The sequence below is a fragment of the Stigmatopora nigra genome, chromosome 12 (genome assembly GCF_051989575.1).
Source record: "Stigmatopora nigra isolate UIUO_SnigA chromosome 12, RoL_Snig_1.1, whole genome shotgun sequence".
In the NCBI taxonomy this organism is placed as follows: domain Eukaryota; kingdom Metazoa; phylum Chordata; class Actinopteri; order Syngnathiformes; family Syngnathidae; genus Stigmatopora; species Stigmatopora nigra.
The window spans coordinates 8548464-8571812 of record NC_135519.1 but is presented as its reverse complement, the minus strand read 5'-3'; the positions used below and the strand labels follow the sequence as shown (position 1 = coordinate 8571812).

The following is a 23349-nucleotide window of genomic DNA, read 5'->3' as shown; positions in this document are numbered from 1 at the left end:
CGGCTGCGTCAAGCTGCAGTAGAACCTCTAGCCTTTCACAATAAAAGCACACAGCTCAGATGTTGATGATTACATACTTGGATTTATTTTTTAAGTTAATGTCCTATGCTTATGAAACAAAATATTACCAGTAGATACAACAAACATATCGTGTGTGTTACGACTCCCTTGATATATTCCTATGTATGAAGTTCAGTATTTATGTTTTCAAATATTACTGAATTATATGACAATGACCATTATAAATTGATCGGACATTTAGGCACCATCAATGGTAGCCACTGAGTTAAGGGTGTCTGACCAAGTGGTGATAGCAATGACTTTATATTCATGTATATGCTGTAATTTAATATTAAAGAAAAAAAATTAATCATTATTTAGTTTGTCAATACCTCACTACCAAATGGCATCGATGCAACACTAATGGTTGGTAATTTCAGCAATAGAAACAGAGTGAATGCAAATTGCCAGTGGCAATATGCACAAAGACTGCCTCTCTGTCTAAAATAAATACTTTAGAAATCACAATAAAAATAGACATGACAAAAAACCTTCAGACAACCAATGTGGCTCTTAATCCCACATATCACAGTATAAGATTCTAGTTTTTGCTATGTAGTACTTAAAATTAATTAAATGGTAATATTAGGTATGGGTCAATTTACGTTCATCAACGTTGTCGACGTGGAACAGGAGGAGCAGGATTGTTGTGTCTTGGAGGTCTTTGAGGAGGTGCTGGGGCCGGGGAAGAGATATAGCGCTTGTATGACATCTTATCAGACTCACTGTAAAACAAGGTGGTATATGTGCAAGAATTACATTAGAATTAGGGCTATACCCAAGAATACAAATAAACTTTTTAAAGCACTTAAAAGTAGCTGTGAAAAAGTGCTGCACAAACTAAATAAATGATAAATGAAAAATAAATATGCTGCCTTTACATTAACAATAGAAATACAGAAGTTCTCAGGTTTTACTCTTCTTGTAGCAGATGTGTGATGCCATTAATAGGTAAAAAAGAGGAACATGATTGACTATGACTCACAATTCTGACTAGTGTCAAACTACTTAGCGCCCATCTGATGACCAAGACAATAAAAAAAAAAGTGGCGGGAGCTGAATTATATGACAGCATGCAAAGCATTTCTTGTAAATAGCTGAAGTTCGCAAGTTTTGTCTGAAATATTCATAATGTCCTCATTTTATGACAGGAAATGATACTTTTCGCGAGCGGGACTAAAAAAGCAAAAATATCTCAATGGGAACTGGCGCATATTGTTGTGAAAATATATATTCCTATCTGTATTTTGGGAGTATCCAATGTCATGTTGCTATGTTAATGCTGACATTCTTTTAACTGGGCATACTATGTTCATGATCGGACTGACCTTTGTGAGTTACGTGGAGGAATTCTGGGTGGAATTAGATGGGCCACTTCAGAAGGTCGCTGCGCAAGAGGGAGGTTTTCTACAGAGTCCTTTGACCCCCCAAAAAAGATTATTGCAACCTTTACATTGATAAAAGATGAACAAACAATGCCTTCATAGGATGTACCTCCAAATCTGGATCCGTCCCACTACTGTAGCTTAAATTGCTGTGAGTGCTGAGACGGTTGCTCTCAGTACCTGATGTAAAGGAAAATATGCTCAGTTATGATGTCATCAGGCTCATATACTAAATTGATTGAAGTCTAATACAAGACAGGTATAATATGTATGCCGTTCAATTTTTGTACTGTTTAGAAAACTATTGTAAGCATGACAGTTAGACCCACTGGATGTACTAGATGTGCTTCCTGTCTTCCAGTTTCCTCTTTGGATAGAATGAGCTGTTAAAGAAGTTGGATGCACCATTCTAGGCGATCCGTCATAAACAGCACACTCAGCTCCACAAAAGGAGTTTCTCTGCAGTGGTGCACTTATGTTGTATTCTGATAAGTGAGACATAATATCATCCTTTTAATAAGTTTGTCTTAAGAATGCCATTTTAAACATCCATGGAAGATATTACCAAACTCTTTTCCTGTCTTGTCTCTCTCATTGTGGCGCTTGTTGATGCTCTCTCTTAAACGCTTCAGATTATCCTAAAGTGCAAAAACACAAGCAAGTTGCAATACTCCCCGACCATAAATAATTATTTCACTGATTGTGACCATTTTACCTGTTGATAGCGCACTGAATTTGCTCTGCTCTCGTGGTCCATCTGCCAAGCTTTGAATTCACGGACAGCTTCATCCACAGTAATTTCTCCTACTTTGACCCGCTCTTGTAGGGTTATGAGCTGTCGCTGACCAGGGGTTTTCATCCCAGCAAAAGGTTCATATATAGGCATGGTGACTTCCATCGTAAGATATATAAAATACATTTGGGGGAAGAAAAAAAAAGGGCTGTTCAATATTTTGTAAAAACTGATGATTTACACGTAGGAAAACTACAGGTTCAAATGCATGGCAAGAAAGATTGGTGGCGGTTAAATGATCTCAAGAGATACTGAATTGGAAGACTGTGGCGGTCAATGGCAGTTTAACATGATCACTCAGTGCCAGCTTTTCCAGGTGAAATGAATTTAATGTCTATGACTGTCAATGCTAGTGAATGACTTAAGTTTTAACATAATTTGCAACTTCGTTTGACACTGAAGGAAGTTAAAAGCATCCAAATGTTTAAAAATTCAACTAAAATGTGATGTAGATCAATTAGTTAAGTATATATACCTTCCTGATAATCCGCTTTTTGACTTTGGGACTTGGATTTATCTGAAAACACTGTCAAAAATAGAGTTAATGGTACAACGTAGGAGCAAAATGAATTTGTAAAAGGTTAAAAGGTTAAATGTAAAGTACCACGTGAAATATAGGTAACAGGCTTTTCACGATCAGGCTCAATGTCAGGTCTGGGCATTGGGGCTGGTGGCCGGGACAGGGCGGGTACATTCGCTTCATACACAGTATCATATATGGCTGTACTAGAGAGGTCGTACATGTCAAACTCGTTGTCAGTTTCATTCAGTTCAATGGTTCGGATTTGCTGTACTTCATCCTGGATTTCACTGGTGTGAGGATTTGCTGAGAGTCATAAAAGAAAAAACAATTTATGTTCATTAGTCACACAGTTTTTAGGCCAATATTTAAAGTTTGTTCACCTTGAAAAAATGTCCTCAGCATAGCTTCTACTGGATTTTCACCTATTGTAGTCATCACTTCATCTAGAGGAGCAATATGATCACACTTGGTCCAATATGAACAAAAATGTATATATATATAAAAAGATATTTACATAGGTCATCTGCACAGCCAGGATTTATGCCCAACATTGACTCATACATGTCGCTAGGAGAGTCTGAGGTCTTGCTGGCCGACATCATTTCATAGTCCTCACCTGCCTCATTTGGACACTGGTTGTGAGATTTGAGCGATGCTGCAGTCTGTGCCAAGGTACAGTAAACTTTGAATCAACAAATGGCAGTCAGAATGTGAGGAAAAACAATAAAGCAGCTCATTTTTGGACTTACAACAAATCCATCAATAAACTGCCGGAGAGAAGCGAAGCCACTCTTTTCCGCTAACGTGTTTGGATAATCTCCATTCTTATTCATCACACGGTAAGCTTGAAGCGCTCCGGGAATCTGAAGGAGGAAACTGGTCAGCTTCTTTAGGCCGTATTTTGCAGCAAAGTGGAGAAGAGTGGGAAGTTCTTCCTTGCGTTTATCTGAAGAATAAAGTATTAGTTATGAGGTCTGCTAGACAAAGGTCAACATGGCAGGCGCCTCTGTGTGAAAGCCCCATTTAAAAATAATAATAATTTAAATTGGAGATTAATTCTTAACCCATATTTTTTTGTGGTAAGGTTAATTGTAATGTGTCAACACAGTTGAGCTTTAATTGCATAAAATGACATTGTTCATACATCCAATCACTACTAAATGTCTGTATTATAGATTTACTTTATTTGAACCATGTACAAACTCTCAATAGCTGAGCTGCAAAAAAATATGCAATAGGCCAATGTACTTTATGCCTTCCATATTAACATTGAAAATTCTGAAATAACAAATACAATAAATATATATAAATATATGGATGGAGTTGTCTCATTTACTCATTTAAGGAATTCCCTCAAACAGTGAAGCAAGAATAGGTATGTTGCACTCACAAGCTTCCATATTAGTTTCCTCTGTCTGTCTGATTCCAAACATCTGAAGACCTTGTGCTGGTATTTTGGATTTTATGGAGTCAGTTAGAATGTTGTCCAAAATGTCAATTGAGTTGGCCCCTAAATTGAAAGCCTGGAAGAAAAACAAAACAGACTTAATATCAAAATATACCAAAATAACATGGAAACTGAATACTATATAACACAAATCTGACCTGGCAGAGGAAATGTATAGGATCAGCAGCATTCTCAAGACAGCGGCTCACTTCTCCCATGTTGGTATAGTAGGTGACACACTTCAGGTTTATACGTAATTGGTTTAAGCACAAATTGAGGGACACCACACCTGCGGGCATGTCTAGCAAAAACATATATTTATTTAAAAAAGTGATTTCAAATACTTTTCACTAGTCCCTTCAAATAAGTCACTTTTCCACTGAACACACTAAAATGATTATTATCAAGAGAACAGGTTAACCCAGTTTTATAATACAAATGTTCAAAATATACACCAGTGAGAAATATTAAATTCCAAAACAACTTACCAGGTGCAGTAAGACTTAATGTGTATTCATTCACAACAGTGCCTGGAACTGTTTTAATTGAATTATTTTCAGAAGAAAACTCTACTTCTGATAGTGGGAGCTCATCTATTTTGTTATTAAAGATGATGAAAAGGGTGTGGTCCACCTGAACGACAGAAGCAGATCAATGTAGTCTGAAAAATATTCATCTTGGCATAATAGGCTTACCCCAGTTAGAAGTCGGGTTGGTTGGACAGTGAGGCATTTGATGTGTGCACATGCATTTGTTTCTTTGGTTCCTGAAAAACCTGCATGCACACGTTCATCGTCCTTCCAAGTTATTTTTTGACAATCCTTTGACATCACTTCCTGTTTTTCATTAGAGTTGGACTCTCTTGTTGCACAGGCCCTTGTGACGTGCAGCTGTTCGGGGGCTATGCCTTTGTTTACTTGTTCAGCCTGTACTTTGCCTTTAAATAAAAAAGAAATAAGACAAAATCAGGCAAGGAGGAATAACAATGGGTGAAAAAATGTGTTGATTTATGTTTGATAACTGTGCTGTCTTGTTTTGGAAAATTCAAATTCTGCCTTTTGAGCATGTATTCAGTTTGTTTGTTTGCGTTCAGGATATGTTTGCTGTTTGAAACAGAAGAGGTCAGTTGTTTTGAGGTAATTGAGATCAAAGGTCACATGGGTCAGAATTAGAAACTAGTGGTTTGCTCATATAGTGTAACTGTATTTATTTTTAAATATATGGTACAAGCAAAAATCTTCTGCATGTAATAGGTTCTTAAAATAAAATAAAAAACAGGATCTCTTGTTCATAAACTGAAATCACTTTTGAATTGTGCACTCCAAGATTAGTGACTGTTTACATTTATTGTGTGTTATTGGAACATAACTAGAGTTTCGACCCTAATGAGGATAAAGCGGTCCAGAGAATAAATGAATGAATTCTTTGACTGTCACCGTCAGTAACAGCCAATGAATTAAAAAATAAAAAAGGTTGTTACATCCAGCTACAGAAAAATTGTGTTCCCCATGGTAAGTCTACAACATAGAAAAACTATCTTGATGAAATAATTGGCCTACTGTTAGTGATGGTTTCCAATATGCAGGAGACGTATACAGAAGGCTCATCCTCAGCGTGCATTTTCCTCCAGCTGGACCAGTCTTCAAAGACATCCGCTGTCATGATGTCTTCTTCGGACACGCCACATAACAACGCCACAACTTTATGTGATGGGTGGAGCAGCGTCCGAAGGGCTCTCTGCAGCTCAGGCTCAGACATGAGGTCTATGAATGCCCCACTGAGGAGCAACAAGACACAGTTGAAAGTGACAAAATGGTCAAAGTTGTATTCGTGGAGCTGATCAGTTGGGTGAACGGTGTGAAGCCAAACTGCGTTTTGGCGGAACATCTTAGAGGATTTCTGTAGGATCTGCTTCAGATACATTGCCCATTCCTGAGCCTCGGCTGTGTGCAGAATTAGTAGTTTGTACGTTGAGAGGGATGCAGGAATAACTGTAGAAAAAGAGTTAAAATGTTGATGACGTACTGTTTCTTTTGAGAGTTTAAAAAACTAAAAAAATGTTCATTCAACAAATTTAAAGTACAGAAAATCTATGTTTAATTAATATAAAAAAAAGTTCAGGTATCTGTCTATTGGCCAAATTAACTTACTATATTAAATTTACAGTTCATAATCAGAGTAGTTAATAATCTTAATTAATTAACTTTGGGAAAAATATATAGTCACATTTTTGAGATTTTTTTTAAAAATTGATCATAAACCAAGTACACACATGGTACATTAAAGTAATAGTAAAATAGGGAACAGCAGGCAAAATAAACACCTATTAATATAACATATTTTTTGATAACTGGTATTTATTTTTCATTTATATTTTAATACAAAAAATCTAATTCTCACTCATTTCATCGAGGACTACATCTTAATGAAAGTTTGGGTTTCTTAATCCACATTTCAATCAAAAATATTAAGACCATCATAATATAAACAGGTTTTGACATGCTATTTTTATTATAATCTGTGTTTAACCGACTATCAAAATAATCCTCTGGAGGGGATATGTAGTAAATGACAGTCCATAAACCTGTAAATGTAAGTGTTAATTTGCATTAAGGCTCTTTCATTTCACCAATCCATTGAAAGTTTATCGCAAATCCCTGTAATCATCACAAATATTATGATAATGATATACAGTGGTGATATTATGCCTTCATTTCCCCATAGCCGCTACTAATGTTTATCAAGGTAATGTTCGACAACATACCAGCTGTCTGGCGGTGGAATGTCAAGGTGAGTGGGCTTTGAGCATGAATGTCCGAACTGTTGGCTATTTGAGTGCACAAGAGTCCACAAGGAATTGGACAAGCACTGCACTGTGTCAACAGCAGTCTGGGTAATTCAGTTTGACTCATTAAAGTGTTTAATCAGGTCAAGTTCACCTCTGTGCTCGCTAACTGGGAATGAAACCCAACACGTGTAATCGCCTTCATCACAGTTTGCCACTGATGGCTGTGCTGAGAGAGTTGACATGTACTTTATTTGTTAATGGGCTGCTGCCATGCGCCATCAACAGTCCAACTTGTGAGACCAAGAAAAAGAAAAAACGACTCATGATTTTAACCTCAAAATAGGGCTCAACGTTTTTCTTCCTCATTTGCTGCAACCATCCATAATGATTAATTCCTTGAAATTCCCAATAAATCACATTACAATAAATTAGCTTTGGCCCAGGGTGTGACAAAATAATGAGATCTTGAAGTATGGATTATTACAGAAAGATAGGTTGGCCCACTCACCTGATTTACCACAAGAGATGTGATCGTCCATGGCTAGGGTGTCTTGAAGGTGTCCAATCAGATTACGAGGATCATATCTTGAAAAAGTGGTCTTTTATTCCTCTCTACAACAAGCAAAGTTGTTGGGTTCGGCAAAAAAGGAATGATGGCTTTCACACATTGATGTTATATCAATAGAAACTTTCAGTTTCCTGATTTCAGAAACTCACCCCACTTCCTGAAACAGTTGAAGTGAGAAACACAGCACACATGACTAAAATTAGCAACAATTGAGTGACACTCATGCACTTGTCATTTTGTGTGTGAGCGACACTATACTACTATTGTTATCTCTTAAAATTTCAATTTATTATCATTACTAAACAAACCGTAATAAGAAAAATACAAACAACTTGTCAAGCATTAAAGTCGAACAGATTTCAACCTAAGCAGCCAATTTCAAAGCATCTCCTTATTTGGTAGATTGGGCCAATCCTTTAAGTGTGAATGAAGGAAGTTATAGCTAAATGCATTTTCTGACCTTTGCCATCTTTGAGCTCATTTCCCCCAAATGTAATCACCTCCTCTTTTTCAAATTACAAACATATCCCCTCTCGTTATTAATAATCTCTTTCTTTATTCTTACATTAACGCAGAGGTGTAAAGGTACATTACTTTCTTTTGTAGCTTTCTTCTAAGGAAGTAATACACTGAGGTATGTGGAGAGGTAAAAGAGAGGCTTTTTCACATACAAAAAAATAAAAAGACAAACACACCAATACCAAGCAAACACAGATAAACATAGATATAGTTTACCAAACAACCTTTTGTGTTTACAAAATATTTTGGATAGATGATGCTGGTCTCCAGATTTCTCACAATTGCTCACATAATGTCACCAAGATAAAACCGACACTAGAGGGAAGCAAAAAATCATTTACCAGAGTGGTAGTGAATTCCTTTCAGTGACAACAGTGTAAAAACTTAGTGCAAGTCGTTAAAAAAATATAATTCAGCTCTTCAAAGAAAATTTTACAAATCAATTTTACTTATTAATGCAAAAAATGCCTTTTGAGACACTTCTATTTGTCTTAAATACAGCCAATGAATGCCTACAAATGTCTTATTTCTAACAGTTAAACTTTCAACTCGTCTCTACATTTTTCTAAAGTGAATTTAAATTATTTTGTAATTCAAGGAGAGGTTAAATCCATTTAAACTTGCAGGGTCGGAACCTTCCTAGTTCAAATTAATTAAAGATGCTGATACTAGCAGTCAAAAAGTTAAATATCATTAAACTTAACACCCGAACTCTAATATTTTTTAGTTTTTAATAGTAATAGTACTTAATAGTTTTTATTGTGTTAACATAACACATTAAACGGTAAAAAAAACAACTAAAAACCAAAACCTAAGCATTTAACTGATGCATTAGAGGCCTGGCTTCTTTGCCCTACCTTGACTGCTCCAAGTATTACAGTTTATTAAAGTAAATTACACAGCATATACAGTCATTTTCGTAATATTGCGGCAGCTGAATTATTAAAGTTTCATCATTGCGCTGCTACTTGAGCACAAGTAAGCTATATGAAAGCCTCAATTTAACTAATCAGTGAAGCTTTGGACTGTATGTGGTTTCTGAGGTAAAACACATTTTTTTTTATTTATGTGTGGTTGAAAGTGTTTAAGGCTACACTAGTGGAACATTTTCTTCAGAATGATGTTTTCATATCTGGACAAGGCGAAAGCCAATGAACACACAGAAATCGCGGATGATCACAGCAATTGCATTAGATAACCAGATCTTTTTGGCACCCTTTAAAGATTCTGCGGTAATACATAAAATAGCTCTCGGCAGCATTCAACCACCAAACCGCCACATTTCTTTTTGAAGCTACCTTTTATAACCAAATAGAGTTCTCAATTCAATGCCCAAAAAAAGATGTTCACCAGCCAATTCAATATTTATAGTTTGGTGTAGTTTTTTTTTTGGCATCACCTGAGTATTTGCAATGGCCTCAATCAAAGTTTCCTAATACGGTAGTTCCAAAAGACAGCTAGCTATTCACTTGCCTTACAATAAATCCAGACCGTGACATCAATTTACTTAGCTTTGCAACTCTCCAGTTCTACAATTAGTTTGGTTTCTACTTTGACCTTCTGCTACGGCGACCTTTTAATGACTGTGGCAAAAGTTCACTCTTTGGCTTTTGAAGCTCCTTGTGAAGAACAGGGTGATCCATGACCTGTATTTAAGAACAATTTCCTGTGGAAAACGAATCCCCTAATTTTTTTTATAACCCTGCTATTAGACGCCATGTGCATGACCGTCCCGTTACCTTTTGTTTGGTCTCCTTTAAAACCACTATCTATTAGGTGGCTCAAGCTAAATCCCTACAGCCTGAGTTTAATAAGACAATATTTTGCTCCTTTATTTTAATCTTGTTATCCAATCTCAATATCTATTTTTTTTCCTTACACACAGCATCTGCTCAAAAATGTGTTGGCTCAGAGCAAAATGTATTTTAAGTTATGCTTCAAAAATGGTAACTTAATTATTAATAATTGTTTATTCTTATTTAGTTTAGATTTCCCCTCTCTAATTCAATGGCATTTTAAGTGTTTATTGTTTTATGAAATAATTAGTAGTTTAATTATGTCATTGCAATTGACAGATGTCCAATAATTCGGCTCTCTTTATCCTTTAGATGGGAATTTAAATGACTAGTTTGTTATAGTGGAAGTCTAATCCATTTGAAATGAAAAATGTGTTTACCTGCCCTTTATTTCAATACTTGAGAGCTTGAAACCTTTTTTTGTGGAATACCTACACTTGGTCAAGGTATCTCTACCGGCCTCCGAATAAATTTAAGTTTAAAAGCAAGATTAGATCAGGCATTCAAAATCCCAAGAAGTTGTCGACATAAAAAAGGAGTTGTATTTCCAATGTTGCAGCTATTATTGTTTTCTGACCTTCTCATTTACTGTACTTCCCCATCTTAAGAACACTTCAGGTTATTGCTAGTGCCATTTGTTTGGGAGACTTTTAAAGTAGGGGAAAACTCGAAATAAAGCCCGATCTGGGGAGACGGGGCGCAATCTTGAAATGGAAAACTGAAATGGGGAGTCTCTAGTTCAAATGTTATTTGGATGATAGCTTGCAAAAGAAAGAGAGTGTGTTTGGTTTCTCATTGAGAGTCACCAGCAGGGCTCATTGTGATAAGAAAATAAGTCTAATGTTACCTGATCTGGTATAATGCGGACCAATTACCACTCCATTGCACTTCATTACAGGACTGTAATAGGGCCTGGGGTCAGGGTTTGAGAAGTAGCAGCAGAGGGAAATTGAGTGGTCATTGATAATATGATAAACTGATGGCGAATGGGATCCTCCAACAAATTATTGAAATTTACAGTAAGTAGGTAGAAGAGGATATACTATAACCTCATTTGCTAAGCAGCTGGTATGCACTTGTATAAGTGCTTTAACACAATGAAAGGCATGGTGAAAGAAATTCAAAACGATCACACTACTTCTTTTTTTTGTTGCTTTTAGGAGAAAAGCACTTTACGGTAAAAAGAAAATTGAGTCCCTACACAGATAGGCTAATAGAACATAAAGAATTCAAGAAAAGAAAGGAAGAAGACGTACCCATTTGTTTGCTTTTAAACCATCCTTAAAGGGGGCCCCTAGAATAAATAAAGCAAATAAACTAGCATCAGACATATATTTTCAATCCATCTAGGTAATCAGATTCTGTTTACCTGAATGGGAACTATTCTAAAATGTTATTAAACTTTAAATGGAGTTTAGGCAATGGAATAACTAGGAGCAGGAAACGATGAGCAAACAGGAGGATAAGAATCCAATTACTATTAAGCAAGCAATGCATTGACTGGTAAAGAGGGAAATAGCTTTGACATTTTCCACAAGCGCGGCTCCCACCTGACAACGTTGTCGTAGGAGCCTGCAGCAAATTCAATTCAGCAGATTGTAGACATGCGCTCGCCACAATAGACGTGTGTGGTGCTGCACTACTTAGAGTAGTATACTAATTGTAAAAAATAAGTGCTGTCTGGATTAGTAGTAAACAACAAGATGATGGGAATATTTTGGAAAAATAATGACAAATCTAGCAAAATGTACTTCAGAAATGAACAGAAAGGTAGGTGGTGAATAACTGGACTGGAATATTGCAGACAATATGTTTAAAATGTGCCTTTTTTAGAACACTTGATCACGTCCTTGCCAGATAATGAAGGAAATATAACTTATGAATCATTTACAGGACCTGTTAAATTTATCTCTCATATCTAAATAGGCAATATATTGAATGCATGCTTCATTGATCAAAACTGTTGTGGAAGAACTTATCGAGGAGCCATCTTTAACTCCTATTTAAAGATTATTTTGCTTTCATCTACAGTCTCCGCTCAGCTGAAAACCACTACAACATGATAAGACAGTCAATTTGGATGTCAGCTCTGTAATCACACTGTCCACCAGATAAGTGCAACTTTTATTTATTTTACATTGAGTCCCTATTCGTCTAGTTGAAGATAATAGTTTCATTTTGCAGACAAAGTTTGCCACTTATCCTCATTGTGGAGCAAATGTGACACATTTCTACTTCATTAGGATTCGCTGGGTTGACAAAGATTGATTCATGTGATGAATTCACAATGGCTCAAGGAATAGGAAAGCTTTTCACCTTCTACCAATGTCTTTACGTGTCTTTTAATCATATATTTATGATTAGAGGTGACATCAAATGAACATAGATGAATAACTCCATATGTAAACACATTACATTTTATGATTTCAGCACATGGGTGAAGACTACCTATTAATGATTTCCATGACACATACACAATTTGCGTAGCAGTTTTTTTGCAAGCATATTAGGGGTAATGAAAATAAATGAATGACAAAAAAATGCTAAAATGAATAATAACAAAAAATGAAATTATTTCTAATTTATTTTCCTAGAATAATACAAGGTTTTCTAGAGTAAAAAGCTTGGGTCTGTGCTTCCACTAAAGAGCACAAGAGGTCAGAGTTCCACTACAAATCCAGAGGATTTGATCTGTGCTCCTCATGTACTCTTTGTTCTAAATTCATAGCAATCCTTGAAATAAGTTTGCTTCTAATATCATTAACTGGGTCTTTAAGCTATAATGAAAAGAGCAAAATATTTCGAAATTTAAAATGATGACGGAAAATCCAAATCTAAAACCTAATGTAATACTCTGACATTTGACATTAATATTGATATTATTCGGTCAAGACCAAAAAATGACTTGTATATAGATAGATAGATGTATATAAAAATATAGGAAAAAGGTTTCGGCTACTGACACAAGTCAGTATCAAAATACTGCGTGCAAGTAGGTTTTGTCCGTAGTATTACTTTTAGCAATACGTGACGCATTGAAAAGCTGATATGAACTGTGAAATATAACATCCATAAGCTTTAGCAGTCAGTTCATCAAAGCTTATGTCCACAGTGCATGGTGTGAGTCTGTAAGCTGTTGTACTGCTGCAAACTGACCACTGAAGATAAAGCACACTGAAGGAAATGGTTTACTGGAATTTACCATCTGATCAGTGATATCTCTCTTGTTTGGAAGAGGTTTGTGCATGTGCTGTTTTCAGCAGAGTTTGTGCAAAATGAAGATCAACTCTTCTGGCTGTAGTTTATATAGTAATGTAATATATAGTTAAAAATGAAATATTAATAAAAATCCCATCTACTATAAACCCATGTTTACTAAATTTAGAGGCTGATATTAACATTTCATTGGATGCTTATTAAATACAATTCCAATTATTAATTCCAACAATTCCTACTGGAATAAATAGGTCGATTTGTTCATTCCTGCGCTTGTGCAGATCTGTAATTACATGCATGATGAAAATTTGACCTCCTACTTTGACAAATTTTATTTTATTAGCTTGAACAAATGTCAAGACAAAGAAAAATGCCACATTTTCACAACGAAACCTAACTTTATCAAATTAAAAAAAACTGCTTGAGTGAGAACCACAAATCCATGCCTTAGAGACGAACAAAAATATCAGTCTTCCGTTTATGCTAATCTGTTGTCCCATTTTGGCTGAGAAAAATGGATTTGGTTATTCAAGCTGTTACTACATCTTTCACCTGTGTCACTTACAACATTATCACTCAGAGGATTACAAGGAAAATCAATAAACAGGTTACATGTATGTGGTGATACTATCTCTGTGGGAGCTTACGCTATTCTATGTGTGATGCTATTCCGTTACGGCAATGCCCAATCCAATAATGCTGAGAGCCGTCTCCGTTTTTGAAAAGCAAATTCAGTAAGCAGGACTCCACTATGGATTAGATATTTAAAAACTCACGCAAATTATCACTAGTATTTAGCATTGGCGAGTTCGTTGATCTCGGAGCAAAGAGCGACAGAACATACGGACAGACTACTGTTCCGCTCTCCAGCTCTTAACAAGCATAGTAATACATCAGTCAAAAGCAATAATTTTACCATTAATGAAATTCCAATTTGCCTTCAGAGCATTTCACATTGACATTTTCCACATTGCATCAGCGGCTTGATAAAGTTTTTAAAATGCAAAAACACATCTAAGAGGCTAAAGAGCAGCCCGGGTGTCAGCGTGCCTGGCAGAGGACTATGGTACTTAATTTTTATCGCCACATGCCCAAGGCATTGGAAGCCTGAATGTAACATTGGCTCCATTTTCATTATCATCATATGATTATGGATTTTACTGCATTTAGCTGATAATACAATTCGGCGCTCACCTTAAAAGTAGTGGCTCGGAGGTTTCATTTCTGCCCAAATGAAATTTTCATTTGACAAACAAGTATAATTAGGCTGCACTTCTCATTCAGTGTCAGTCTGTTTTCTGATTGAACTTAGACCAATTTGGTGCCACTAAATGAGTTTGAATAATTTCCATTCTGAATGTCTTGGGGACATTAGCTGTAGGAGTGCTAAGTGGCAGCATGCTTTTTGAAGTTGCTGATTATTTGATGCCACCCTAGTCCACCTATATACATTTTCAGCTAACTTCAAAGTTAACAAAGGAAGGGAAAAAAAGCTCCACACAGCCTACCTTAGAGTACAATGGAAAAAGTGAGTGTTTTTGCACAGGTCTAGAAGGCAAAGTGAAAATTACTTTAATAAGTGTGTAATGTATTTGGTTAACTCCAATCCTCTTGCTTCTCCACTTTATTTCTTTGATGTGCCCGCTTTATTTTCAACTCAACGAGTGGATTTGCTTGCGAAACTATACACGTAAGAACTAATATTGCAATGGAATTATATTAAACCTCCTAATTGTTACATGTAACATCTGAATTAACTGGCTCTAATTTTAACTCCCTGATATTGACAACAACAAGTTACTTTAGCACTCATTGATAGATAAGACTTAATACATTATGAAGTTTTACCAGAGTGCGACAGATTGCTGCGGTTTAAATGTACTTAATAGTATTTCTGGAAAAAAGAAATTGGGTTTCTATAGAAAGCAAAGTTTATTTTCTAATGGGTATACCAGATTAACTTCAGTCTAAATAGTAACTATTTCAAATGGGTTAATCCAGTCCTATTTACCAAAATACAGAAATAAATTGAATGTGACGAATAGGTTGTGTAAACCATACGAGGGCAACGGCAATTGGGGATCACAAAATGCAATGTAAGATTGATGAGAGGAAATGGGGATTTTAAGAATGGGATTCAAATACGAGAGCAGGGGTAAAAAGAGAATAATTTATGTGGTTAAAAGACTGCTGTATGTCAATAAGGAACAGAATTACATTCCATTATCATAAATACAGGAAGCCAAATAGTGGCTGGGTTATAGAGAAGCTGAAGAATGAGACAGTTATCCGCGGAAAGAGCGATTTTTCTCTCCACAAGGATAATCTCCATCTCTTCCAAAGATAATTTCATTGGGTAAAGGTTTTCACATGGCAGCAAGGGCTGACGGTGGTGTTCTTATAGGGAAACCGTTCTTAAAGTTCAATGTGCCATATACGTTTCACAGTGTTGATCGCTTACAGTACGTACAATTAGGCCAATATGAAACAATTCTAAATAAATCTTAGTTAAGCAACTGGGTTAACTCAATTAGAGCCACTGATGGTAATAGATACCCAATCCATTTTGACTTGGGAGTCTACAATAGTAAAGTACTTCAAATCTGTCCCAAAACGAAATTGTATCTTTCCTGACTTCCTGCCTGTCTTTGTAAATTCTCATTAGACTTAGTGCCATCATCATCTCAAAAGCTCACCCTCAGCTAACAAGCTGTCGCATAAACAAAGTTGAAAAAGTCATGAGAACATAATGATAAACTGTCATCTCCCCTGGTAAGGATTTCCAAAGATTGAATCACTGCAAACGCACTCCACAAACACTGATAAAACCAAAATCGGACTGTGGTATCTACAAGCCACAGTTTGCGTTGCTATCCATAAAAAAGCCGCTTAGCCTTGGCAGCTGGTGCATATTTGGATGATTCCAGTGACAGCACAGCAAAAAGATACTACCTCCAACTGCAGTTCAGAGCATTTCTACTGTAGAGCAAGGGTGCCAAATTTATGTTTATTATGGGTCACATTGTAACATTTTTGTTCCACCAGTCCACGACAAATACACTAAACAACAGCAAATTGTCTATCAAGTAAGTCAAGAGTTGTTATAATAGTCAAATTGTTAAGATTTTGTTGACCAAAGAAAATGATCCATATCCTCATTTATTAGCCTCTTTATTTGAAAACTGTTTTTACATTTTATTTAAAAACATTACTTTTTTAAAAATTGTAAATATGATGTTCATTTCTTTCTGATTATTTGTTTTACCATTTATGAAAGGCAAAAACACTAAATCATTTATTTTCAGCTTTTCAATTATTTTTTAAATAAAACAAAAAATTAAAATAACATTGAATAAATACATAATAATTGGATTAATCATTTTAAAATTTCCTACATTTCTCCTTTTTAAAGGGAAAAATAATAATATTCTTTGCTTTAAGCAGTCCTCAATTTTCAATTGAAAACCGGTAAACTTGATTTAATTTGATTGAATGTACACAATTAACCGAATGACGTGGCGGATCAGATCAACGACGTAGCGACTAATGTGAATAAACAATGCATCTGGTTTGAATCTAAAGTAACTAAGTTCCGTTGAAGGAGCTCTTTTAGCTATAATAGGCAAATTAATGATATGGCATTAGGAGTTTACTCAGTCTCAATAAGCCTATGAGTCTGCCCATTCAAGATGTGCAGTGAAATCCCAGGTGAGTGACAGGTGCCAGCGACAGGGCTGTTAGGAGAGAGCGTTTGTTGATATAACCATGTTTTTCTCTCTTTGAGCGCCTGATCTGCAAAGGTACACATAAAGGCCCTCCTTCAGCAATGCACACAGAGCACTTGGAAAGGAGCACATAAATGCCCCCCCTCCTGCACCTCCCTACACATTAAACAGTGTGGAGGAGGTGCAGTGGAAGCACAAGAGGGAGGCTGGGGGACTCAAACAAACGCTGGAGAGTGGCAAGTTTGCATTTGCCCATACCAACAAGCTCCTATCTCATTAACAAACCGCTGAAATAAAAGAGAGCTTTTTTGGCTCGCAGCTATAAAAAAAAATTATCATAGTGATGATGTTTCTCAGCCGTCAACAGAGCTGTGATAACGTTGTTTGATGATGACTTTCCCATGAATGTTAAGCAGCCGCCGCGGCAGAGGAAAGGAGCTTATCAGCGCCTAATGCCCATCTCTAATTCCTGCCCTTCTTGAACTAGCCATTTTCTAACAGCATTAACTGTCAAATTTACATCCCGTCTTAATGCCACTAAAGAGTACGGGGGATGAAGAGTAAATGACAGCAGTGTAATGAGGAAGGCAAGGCATTCCATTTCCTACTTCTTCTCCCCCTCTTTTTACGTGAAAAAAAAATTTTTGACAATATGGGTGCCTTTTTCTTTGCTCCCGTAGTATGAACTTACAATGTTCTAACGGTACACTAGAAAAATAAAATGAAATCTAATGAGGCACGTTTTTGGTAAAATAATGTCTGCCGTTGATGCCAGAATTTTACCATAAAAAAGGTGGTGGTGGTGGTGGTGGTGGGACCATAAAATACAGTATAGTGATTCATTGACCGTAAATTTGGCAGTAGGTTTTTGTAGATTTATTGAAAATCATACAAAAAAAAATGAATTTCTCTATGACGTCTCCACCATTAAACCATTAGGTAACATTTTGTAAACAAGCTAATAAAATCTGAGTCCCAAACTACTACTTATTATTGTATATTTAAAGACCATAGTTTTTTTCATGAATAAACAATTCAAAGAAAAGAAAATGGAATTAAGAAGAAATTCATTCAGATTACATTTAATAAAAACTAAATTGATTTTTTTTTTAAATGTACCTTATTTAAACGAACTGGGAAAGGTCAAAATAGATTGGACGCCTAGCGCCGTCAACGGCAGCAAATTAATCAAATGAGTATCCTCTTTGGGGTTAAAACATACAGCAAAAATATACTATTAAAGTAAAATTGAGGATTTTCCAATTGTAGTCAACAAACAGCATTACCTTTATGGTGTTTCATGTCTTAAAATAATGAAATCGTTCCAGGAGACAATTAATTGTGACATTCAAAAAAATATTATTGCCACAGCTTCAATATGAAAATAAATTTAGACCCATAAATTATAACCTTTACTATGGACAGCATTTTTTCAATTAATTATTTCTTGTTACGATTGAATCCTGCGAGCCATTTTATTTCCCATTACAGTCTGATCTATAATAAGGATAATATTATAATAGGGTGTTACCTGTAAAGCTGCCTCCACAATAACGAACATGCAATTTATTTAGATTCATCCACAAGGTTTCTTGAGTCTAAGATGGCATTTAAGCTTTCGACAATGGATGCTATTATCATAATTAAATCATCAAGGTAATATTTCTCATTTTTGAATTGATTCACTTTGCTTCAACCCAAAAATATACACACCCTTATTTCAGATTGGCCAACACCATTCCCACCTACCACCATCAAATATTAAATCATTGTTTGCATACATGCATTGAGGATGGGTTTAAATTTATTTCATTGTCTCCTACATCTTAAGTGTGCAGAGAGTCATAGTCATTCAATAGTACTATATTTTCGCTCCAGTTTCGAACAGGAAAATTTGAATAACTACAGAGAAGAAAGCTGGCACTTTTCATCTTATGCTATAATCAACCATACAAGTGAACCCTATGAATATGTAGTCCATTTCATTTAAAAGGTCAGAGTCTGCTAGTGCAGGCTGGTCCAGATTAAATCTGAATAAAACCGAATAAAGATTCAAACTGGGCTAATTTCATGCCAATCCAGTCGGCTCCAGTAAAACTATATGCAGAAGGCATGGGGGCTATAATTATTTGGAAAAAAAAGAGAGCAGAGATAAATGGGCAAAAAAAGTTGAAAGGCTTCTCACCTTTGAAAGATAATGATTTCAATTTAAATGTATCAGTATAATATGTGATCCATCTTTATAGCTCAAAGATCACATTTAACATCACATACGGATCGTAGATTTTCATTGGTCGTTGACTTCACAGTTATGATAGGATGTTCGGAGGAATACAGTTACAATTTACAAGAGTTTAGTCAATGTCAGTCAATTAACACATACTAAATGTACATATAAGTAATGCATTTTAAAAATATATATATTTTGAGAGATAAGGTATGGTTCAGCCTAATTTTTGCTTTGTCTTGAATGCAAAGAGTTAGAATAGAGGCATGTGATTTTGCAGTTTAAAATATTGTCCAATTAATTAAAAGAGAAGCTTGAAACCTGAGATGTAAAAAAGATAAATGAGAATAAACATCCACATCATGCACTCATTTAACTCATTGGCTACTATTGATGGCACCAATCCATTTTTACTTCCTTGTCGTCAATAGGTCTTCAGAAGGCAAAGCACACCTCCAATCGGTCCCCAACCAATCGTAGTGTGTCTAAACAACATTTTGATATCTTAAAATAGTATAACATACAGAGAGATCACCTATTAACTGTGAAACATTTCGAGAGGAATGCAGTCGTGCATTTTCTTCCTTTACAATCTCGGCTGTTGCTGAGCTCTGCCGGTGGGCACAGTAGATTTGACACAAGAGTGCTGATGATTCTCATCAGTTTAATGTGTTTATGCTTGCTAAGCTCTAAAATCTGATTGGTGCTCAATGGAGTGCGACAAAGTTAGCACATTTTCTCCATGGGCAGTCTTTCGCTCTCACTAGGCCTGCTACACAGGTTCACAGTCAGTACCTTGATGCGCTATTCAAAATGTATCCACAAGTCGAAAAGCATGCTGTCTCTGTAATTTGTGTTATCGAGCACAAAATAGGCCTTGACACAAATACAGTCAACACAGATATTCTTTTTTTTTAACTACCTCATGTCTTCCACCCTACACATTGATCCTTTTTACACCCTTTTCACACTAAATACTCCAGTCTTATCTTCAGTGCCCCCACCTTGCCAGACTACTGTAGGAGCCAATGAGACTGGAGGCCTATATGACAGCTAACACATCCGTATTAATTCGAATGTCATGCCTCTGAATCAATATTGTAAAAGAGTTTATACACAACTCATCAGCACTGTGGTAAGTGTTTTTAGGGTGACAGGTAAGATTAAGGAAGAGACTTACGCCCATCTTTCAGGAACAGCATTTCCGTTACTGCTTTTTGATGTTTGAAAAAATGTTGGTAAAGCATAATCAAAAAAAGTGCTTGTATTGGGATCATATGGTGTTTATTTTATATTAAAATATTAGCAAAAATGTCTTCATGAAAGGGTAAAAACATTAAGCCCAAGTTTTTTTTGGGGCATTTTTGTATTTTACACTTGGATCTGGATTTCGGTTTTGAGATTTATTAGGCAAAATAATTTAATTTCCGTTTCATGCATGGTTTCAAACTTGAGGCTCCAGGGCCAAATCTGGCCCGTCACTTCATTTTGTGAGGCCAGCCAAAGTATATAGTATTGCGTACCATGATCAGTTTAACTTTGTCTCACACAATTGCCATTTATCCACTCTGTTACGGAATGTGTTTTTTAAATAAATAGGTGCATTAGTCCGCAGCAGCTGTTGCTCAGCTGTGTTGGATAGTAGAAAAAAAGGAAATGGGAAGCTGGGTAATCAACTTCTCTAGAAAAAGGTACGTAATTACACTGAAAAGTTTCCAAAAGTGACAACAATCAAATAATGAACCCCTTATAAATGCAGAACATTCTATATTGTATGTTTCAAACATGGTTGAGTCAAAAACTTTGCTACAGTTCACTCATACTCATTCACAGACATTGTTCCAAAGCATTGCTCAGGAAGGGATAGAATGTGACAAATTCTGTCAGAGTAAATATGGTTTAATAAATGAATTAGCTTCATAAATAATGGCTTTAATGACATTTTAGGGGACAATAAGCCAGAGCGTTGTCAGGAAATAGTTGATGTATGAGTTTCATGCCTCAGCGGTTCCTCAAAATGAACAGGCTTGGGAAGATAGCAGTGGCCTGCACCTAGCCTATTTCCTCGAATTATCTACTTGTTGTCAATTTGCACAGTCGAATTACACATGCAAATTGAACTGCCTGCACAAACACCACTTGGAGATGATAAAAACAAATTAACAAAGGCTATAGAAGAAGGATTTATTTCACTGGCTAACCAGGGTCAAGCAATACATGTATTTTACAATTGTGTGCACAAATTTCTGGTGTAATTATATCAGTGAATTATTTCTTGCAATGCAAATTCCACCCCAACCTTCTCCATACACCCAAAATTAAGTTAATATTCTTACAAATATTAGCTTCTTTTCTATGTGGTTGTGCTCAGGACCAAGGTCAAAGGTCAAGGGTTTTGTGAAGTCAGGCTCAAACAATACACGCTATAGTGTTAAAATATCTACTATCACCTTTTTACATCTTGCCTCCTATTGGCAAGGACCTCCATGTTTGGTATTACATATCTAATTTACTTTGTACACACAGTGCTAATCTGCTCTAATGAATTCTACCACACCAGATCGAAATGACTTAAAATTATTACCACTTCCGCAGATTTTCTTTCCTTCATTTGAGGCCCAATTTGGTGGGCTTGTGAAAACAGTCTGTCACAGCAAGATACTAATAATTAGGGTTTTAAGATGATTAGTTTATCTCTGTGCTCTTCCAGGCCTGACTCTTATCCACCATGGTCAAAACTTAATAAGAAACTCCAAGTTTTAAACAGCCAACTCCAAATTACCAAGAAATGATGGAAATAATGAATTGGAGAAAGTGTGGGCAAAGAGAGAGACAGGGGGGTTGCGGTCGGGGAATCTTTGTGACAGTATATTGAAGTGTGAGTTACATTAAAATCTAGTCATTAATAAGGGCATTTGTACACCTATAACAGCAAAATAATGTTGCATTAGTGAGAGCTTAGTAATGTAATTTACCTTCAAATGTCATTTTTTCATCAACTAGTCACACATAATTTAACTCCCATAATGCTGAGTGAGTGGTAGCAGTTAATGATTACATATTTTAGAAGATAACTGACATTTTCCATGATCAAGATGACATTTAATATATTAAAAGTTATATCTGTCCAGTTTAATGTTAACTTTATTTGGAAAGATCTGTCATTTATGGTATAATGAGGCCAAGGATGTTACAAGGTCAAGGATTCTACATGGTTCATATGATTGTATTTAATGTTATATTTTTCACCTCTCAACACTGTTTTGAAACGCAAAATATTTTTAATTACAAATAATAATATCTCTGATAAAAAAAATCTATTGCACAATGAACTAAATATAGTGGTATCTAAAAATTACAGTTTTAATAAGCTTACATAATTTCTCTGTCTCACTCTCGCTCTACCTCTAGTGACACAAAGCACAGTCTTAAACTGTAGATGTTACCAAAAGAAAACTTAATGGGAAAGAGTGTGAAAGAGCAATTTAAGGCGAGATGTGCATGTGCCAGTGCTCTGGGTTATACAAGATTTGCATGCTAATCTTCCTAATAATAATGTCATGCCCAAAGCAATGGGGGCAATAGAAGGAAGCTTATCTCACTAGGAATATGGCACAAAAATAGGTTAAAGGCATACTTGTGATTTATGGACCTCACCTCATTTGGAAATACATCACTGACAATAACGTGCCAAATGTTTTTGTCTGAACGAGTATGCAATCATAAAGAAAAAAACTAAATTTACACCAAAGGTCCAAACATACTGAAAATTATGTTTTACACTATAGTAAATAGCAATAACAAAAACATTTGTTATTGTTTGTATGCATGTATGTATATTATATACATGTAATTGAGATGAAACATGTCTCAGGATCCCCAATGATGAGTAAGAATTTTGGACAACAGTATCACTCACCCAGATGTTGGTCACCAGAAGCCTTCCCTTTATGGCTGATGTAGGTAGACAAGTGATGTGTAATGACCTTTGTCCCCTTTCCATGGCCACCTGTGTAAAGGCCAAAACAACCATTAGTAATTAATTCAACAAAAAATAGAAATTAAATAAAAATCATGCTCCGAGGATCGATGTGTATACATCTCCAAATGTACCATACTTTATTGTGATCCATCCACGAATGAAATAGGCATCCATTCAAAAAAAGAAATGGAAGTGTACACAACATCATCAACAACAACATGAGCAGAGACTTTGCATGCCTGTGATATTAATAAAAACAAAGACGAGACAAGAAAAAGACTAGCTTTAGGATATCGATATTGATATAAATCCCCCAGCAA

General features: G+C 35.8%; 1 protein-coding gene across 2 annotated transcripts; it reads right to left on the bottom strand.

The window, feature by feature from the left end:
• Nucleotides 1-103: 103 nt before the first annotated feature.
• On the bottom strand, nt 104-23054 carry pik3ap1 (phosphoinositide-3-kinase adaptor protein 1). Of its 2 annotated transcripts, XM_077729713.1 has the most exons (19): nt 22967-23054; nt 11136-11173; nt 7505-7608; nt 5768-6199; nt 4904-5145; nt 4697-4841; nt 4367-4509; nt 4152-4284; nt 3511-3707; nt 3276-3423; nt 3142-3204; nt 2843-3064; nt 2714-2764; nt 2161-2336; nt 2011-2083; nt 1775-1930; nt 1555-1625; nt 1389-1477; nt 104-785 (listed from the first exon to the last, which is right to left on the bottom strand). In XM_077729713.1, the coding sequence occupies exons 3-19, from the start codon at nt 7533-7535 to the stop codon at nt 671-673; spliced, it is 2487 nt and encodes an 828-aa protein (XP_077585839.1). In that variant the 5' UTR covers nt 7536-7608; nt 11136-11173; nt 22967-23054; the 3' UTR covers nt 104-670. The 2 variants fall into 2 exon arrangements, with proteins under 2 accessions (XP_077585839.1, XP_077585840.1); XM_077729714.1 differs by lacking the exons at nt 11136-11173; nt 22967-23054 and adding an exon at nt 7714-7904.
• Between the last annotated feature and the right edge of the window lie 295 nt (nt 23055-23349).

Bases quoted from the DNA above. Each gene is read 5' to 3' on its own strand.
- pik3ap1 (XM_077729713.1), bottom strand. From the start codon at position 7,535: ATGGACGATCACATCTCTTGTGGTAAATCAG. The intron at 3,424-3,510 runs GTAAGTCCAAAA...ACCTTGGCACAG, and splicing joins AGTTTATTGATGGATTTGTT to ACTGCAGCATCGCTCAAATC. The intron at 2,084-2,160 runs GTAAAATGGTCA...TTTGCACTTTAG, and splicing joins ATTCAGTGCGCTATCAACAG to GATAATCTGAAGCGTTTAAG.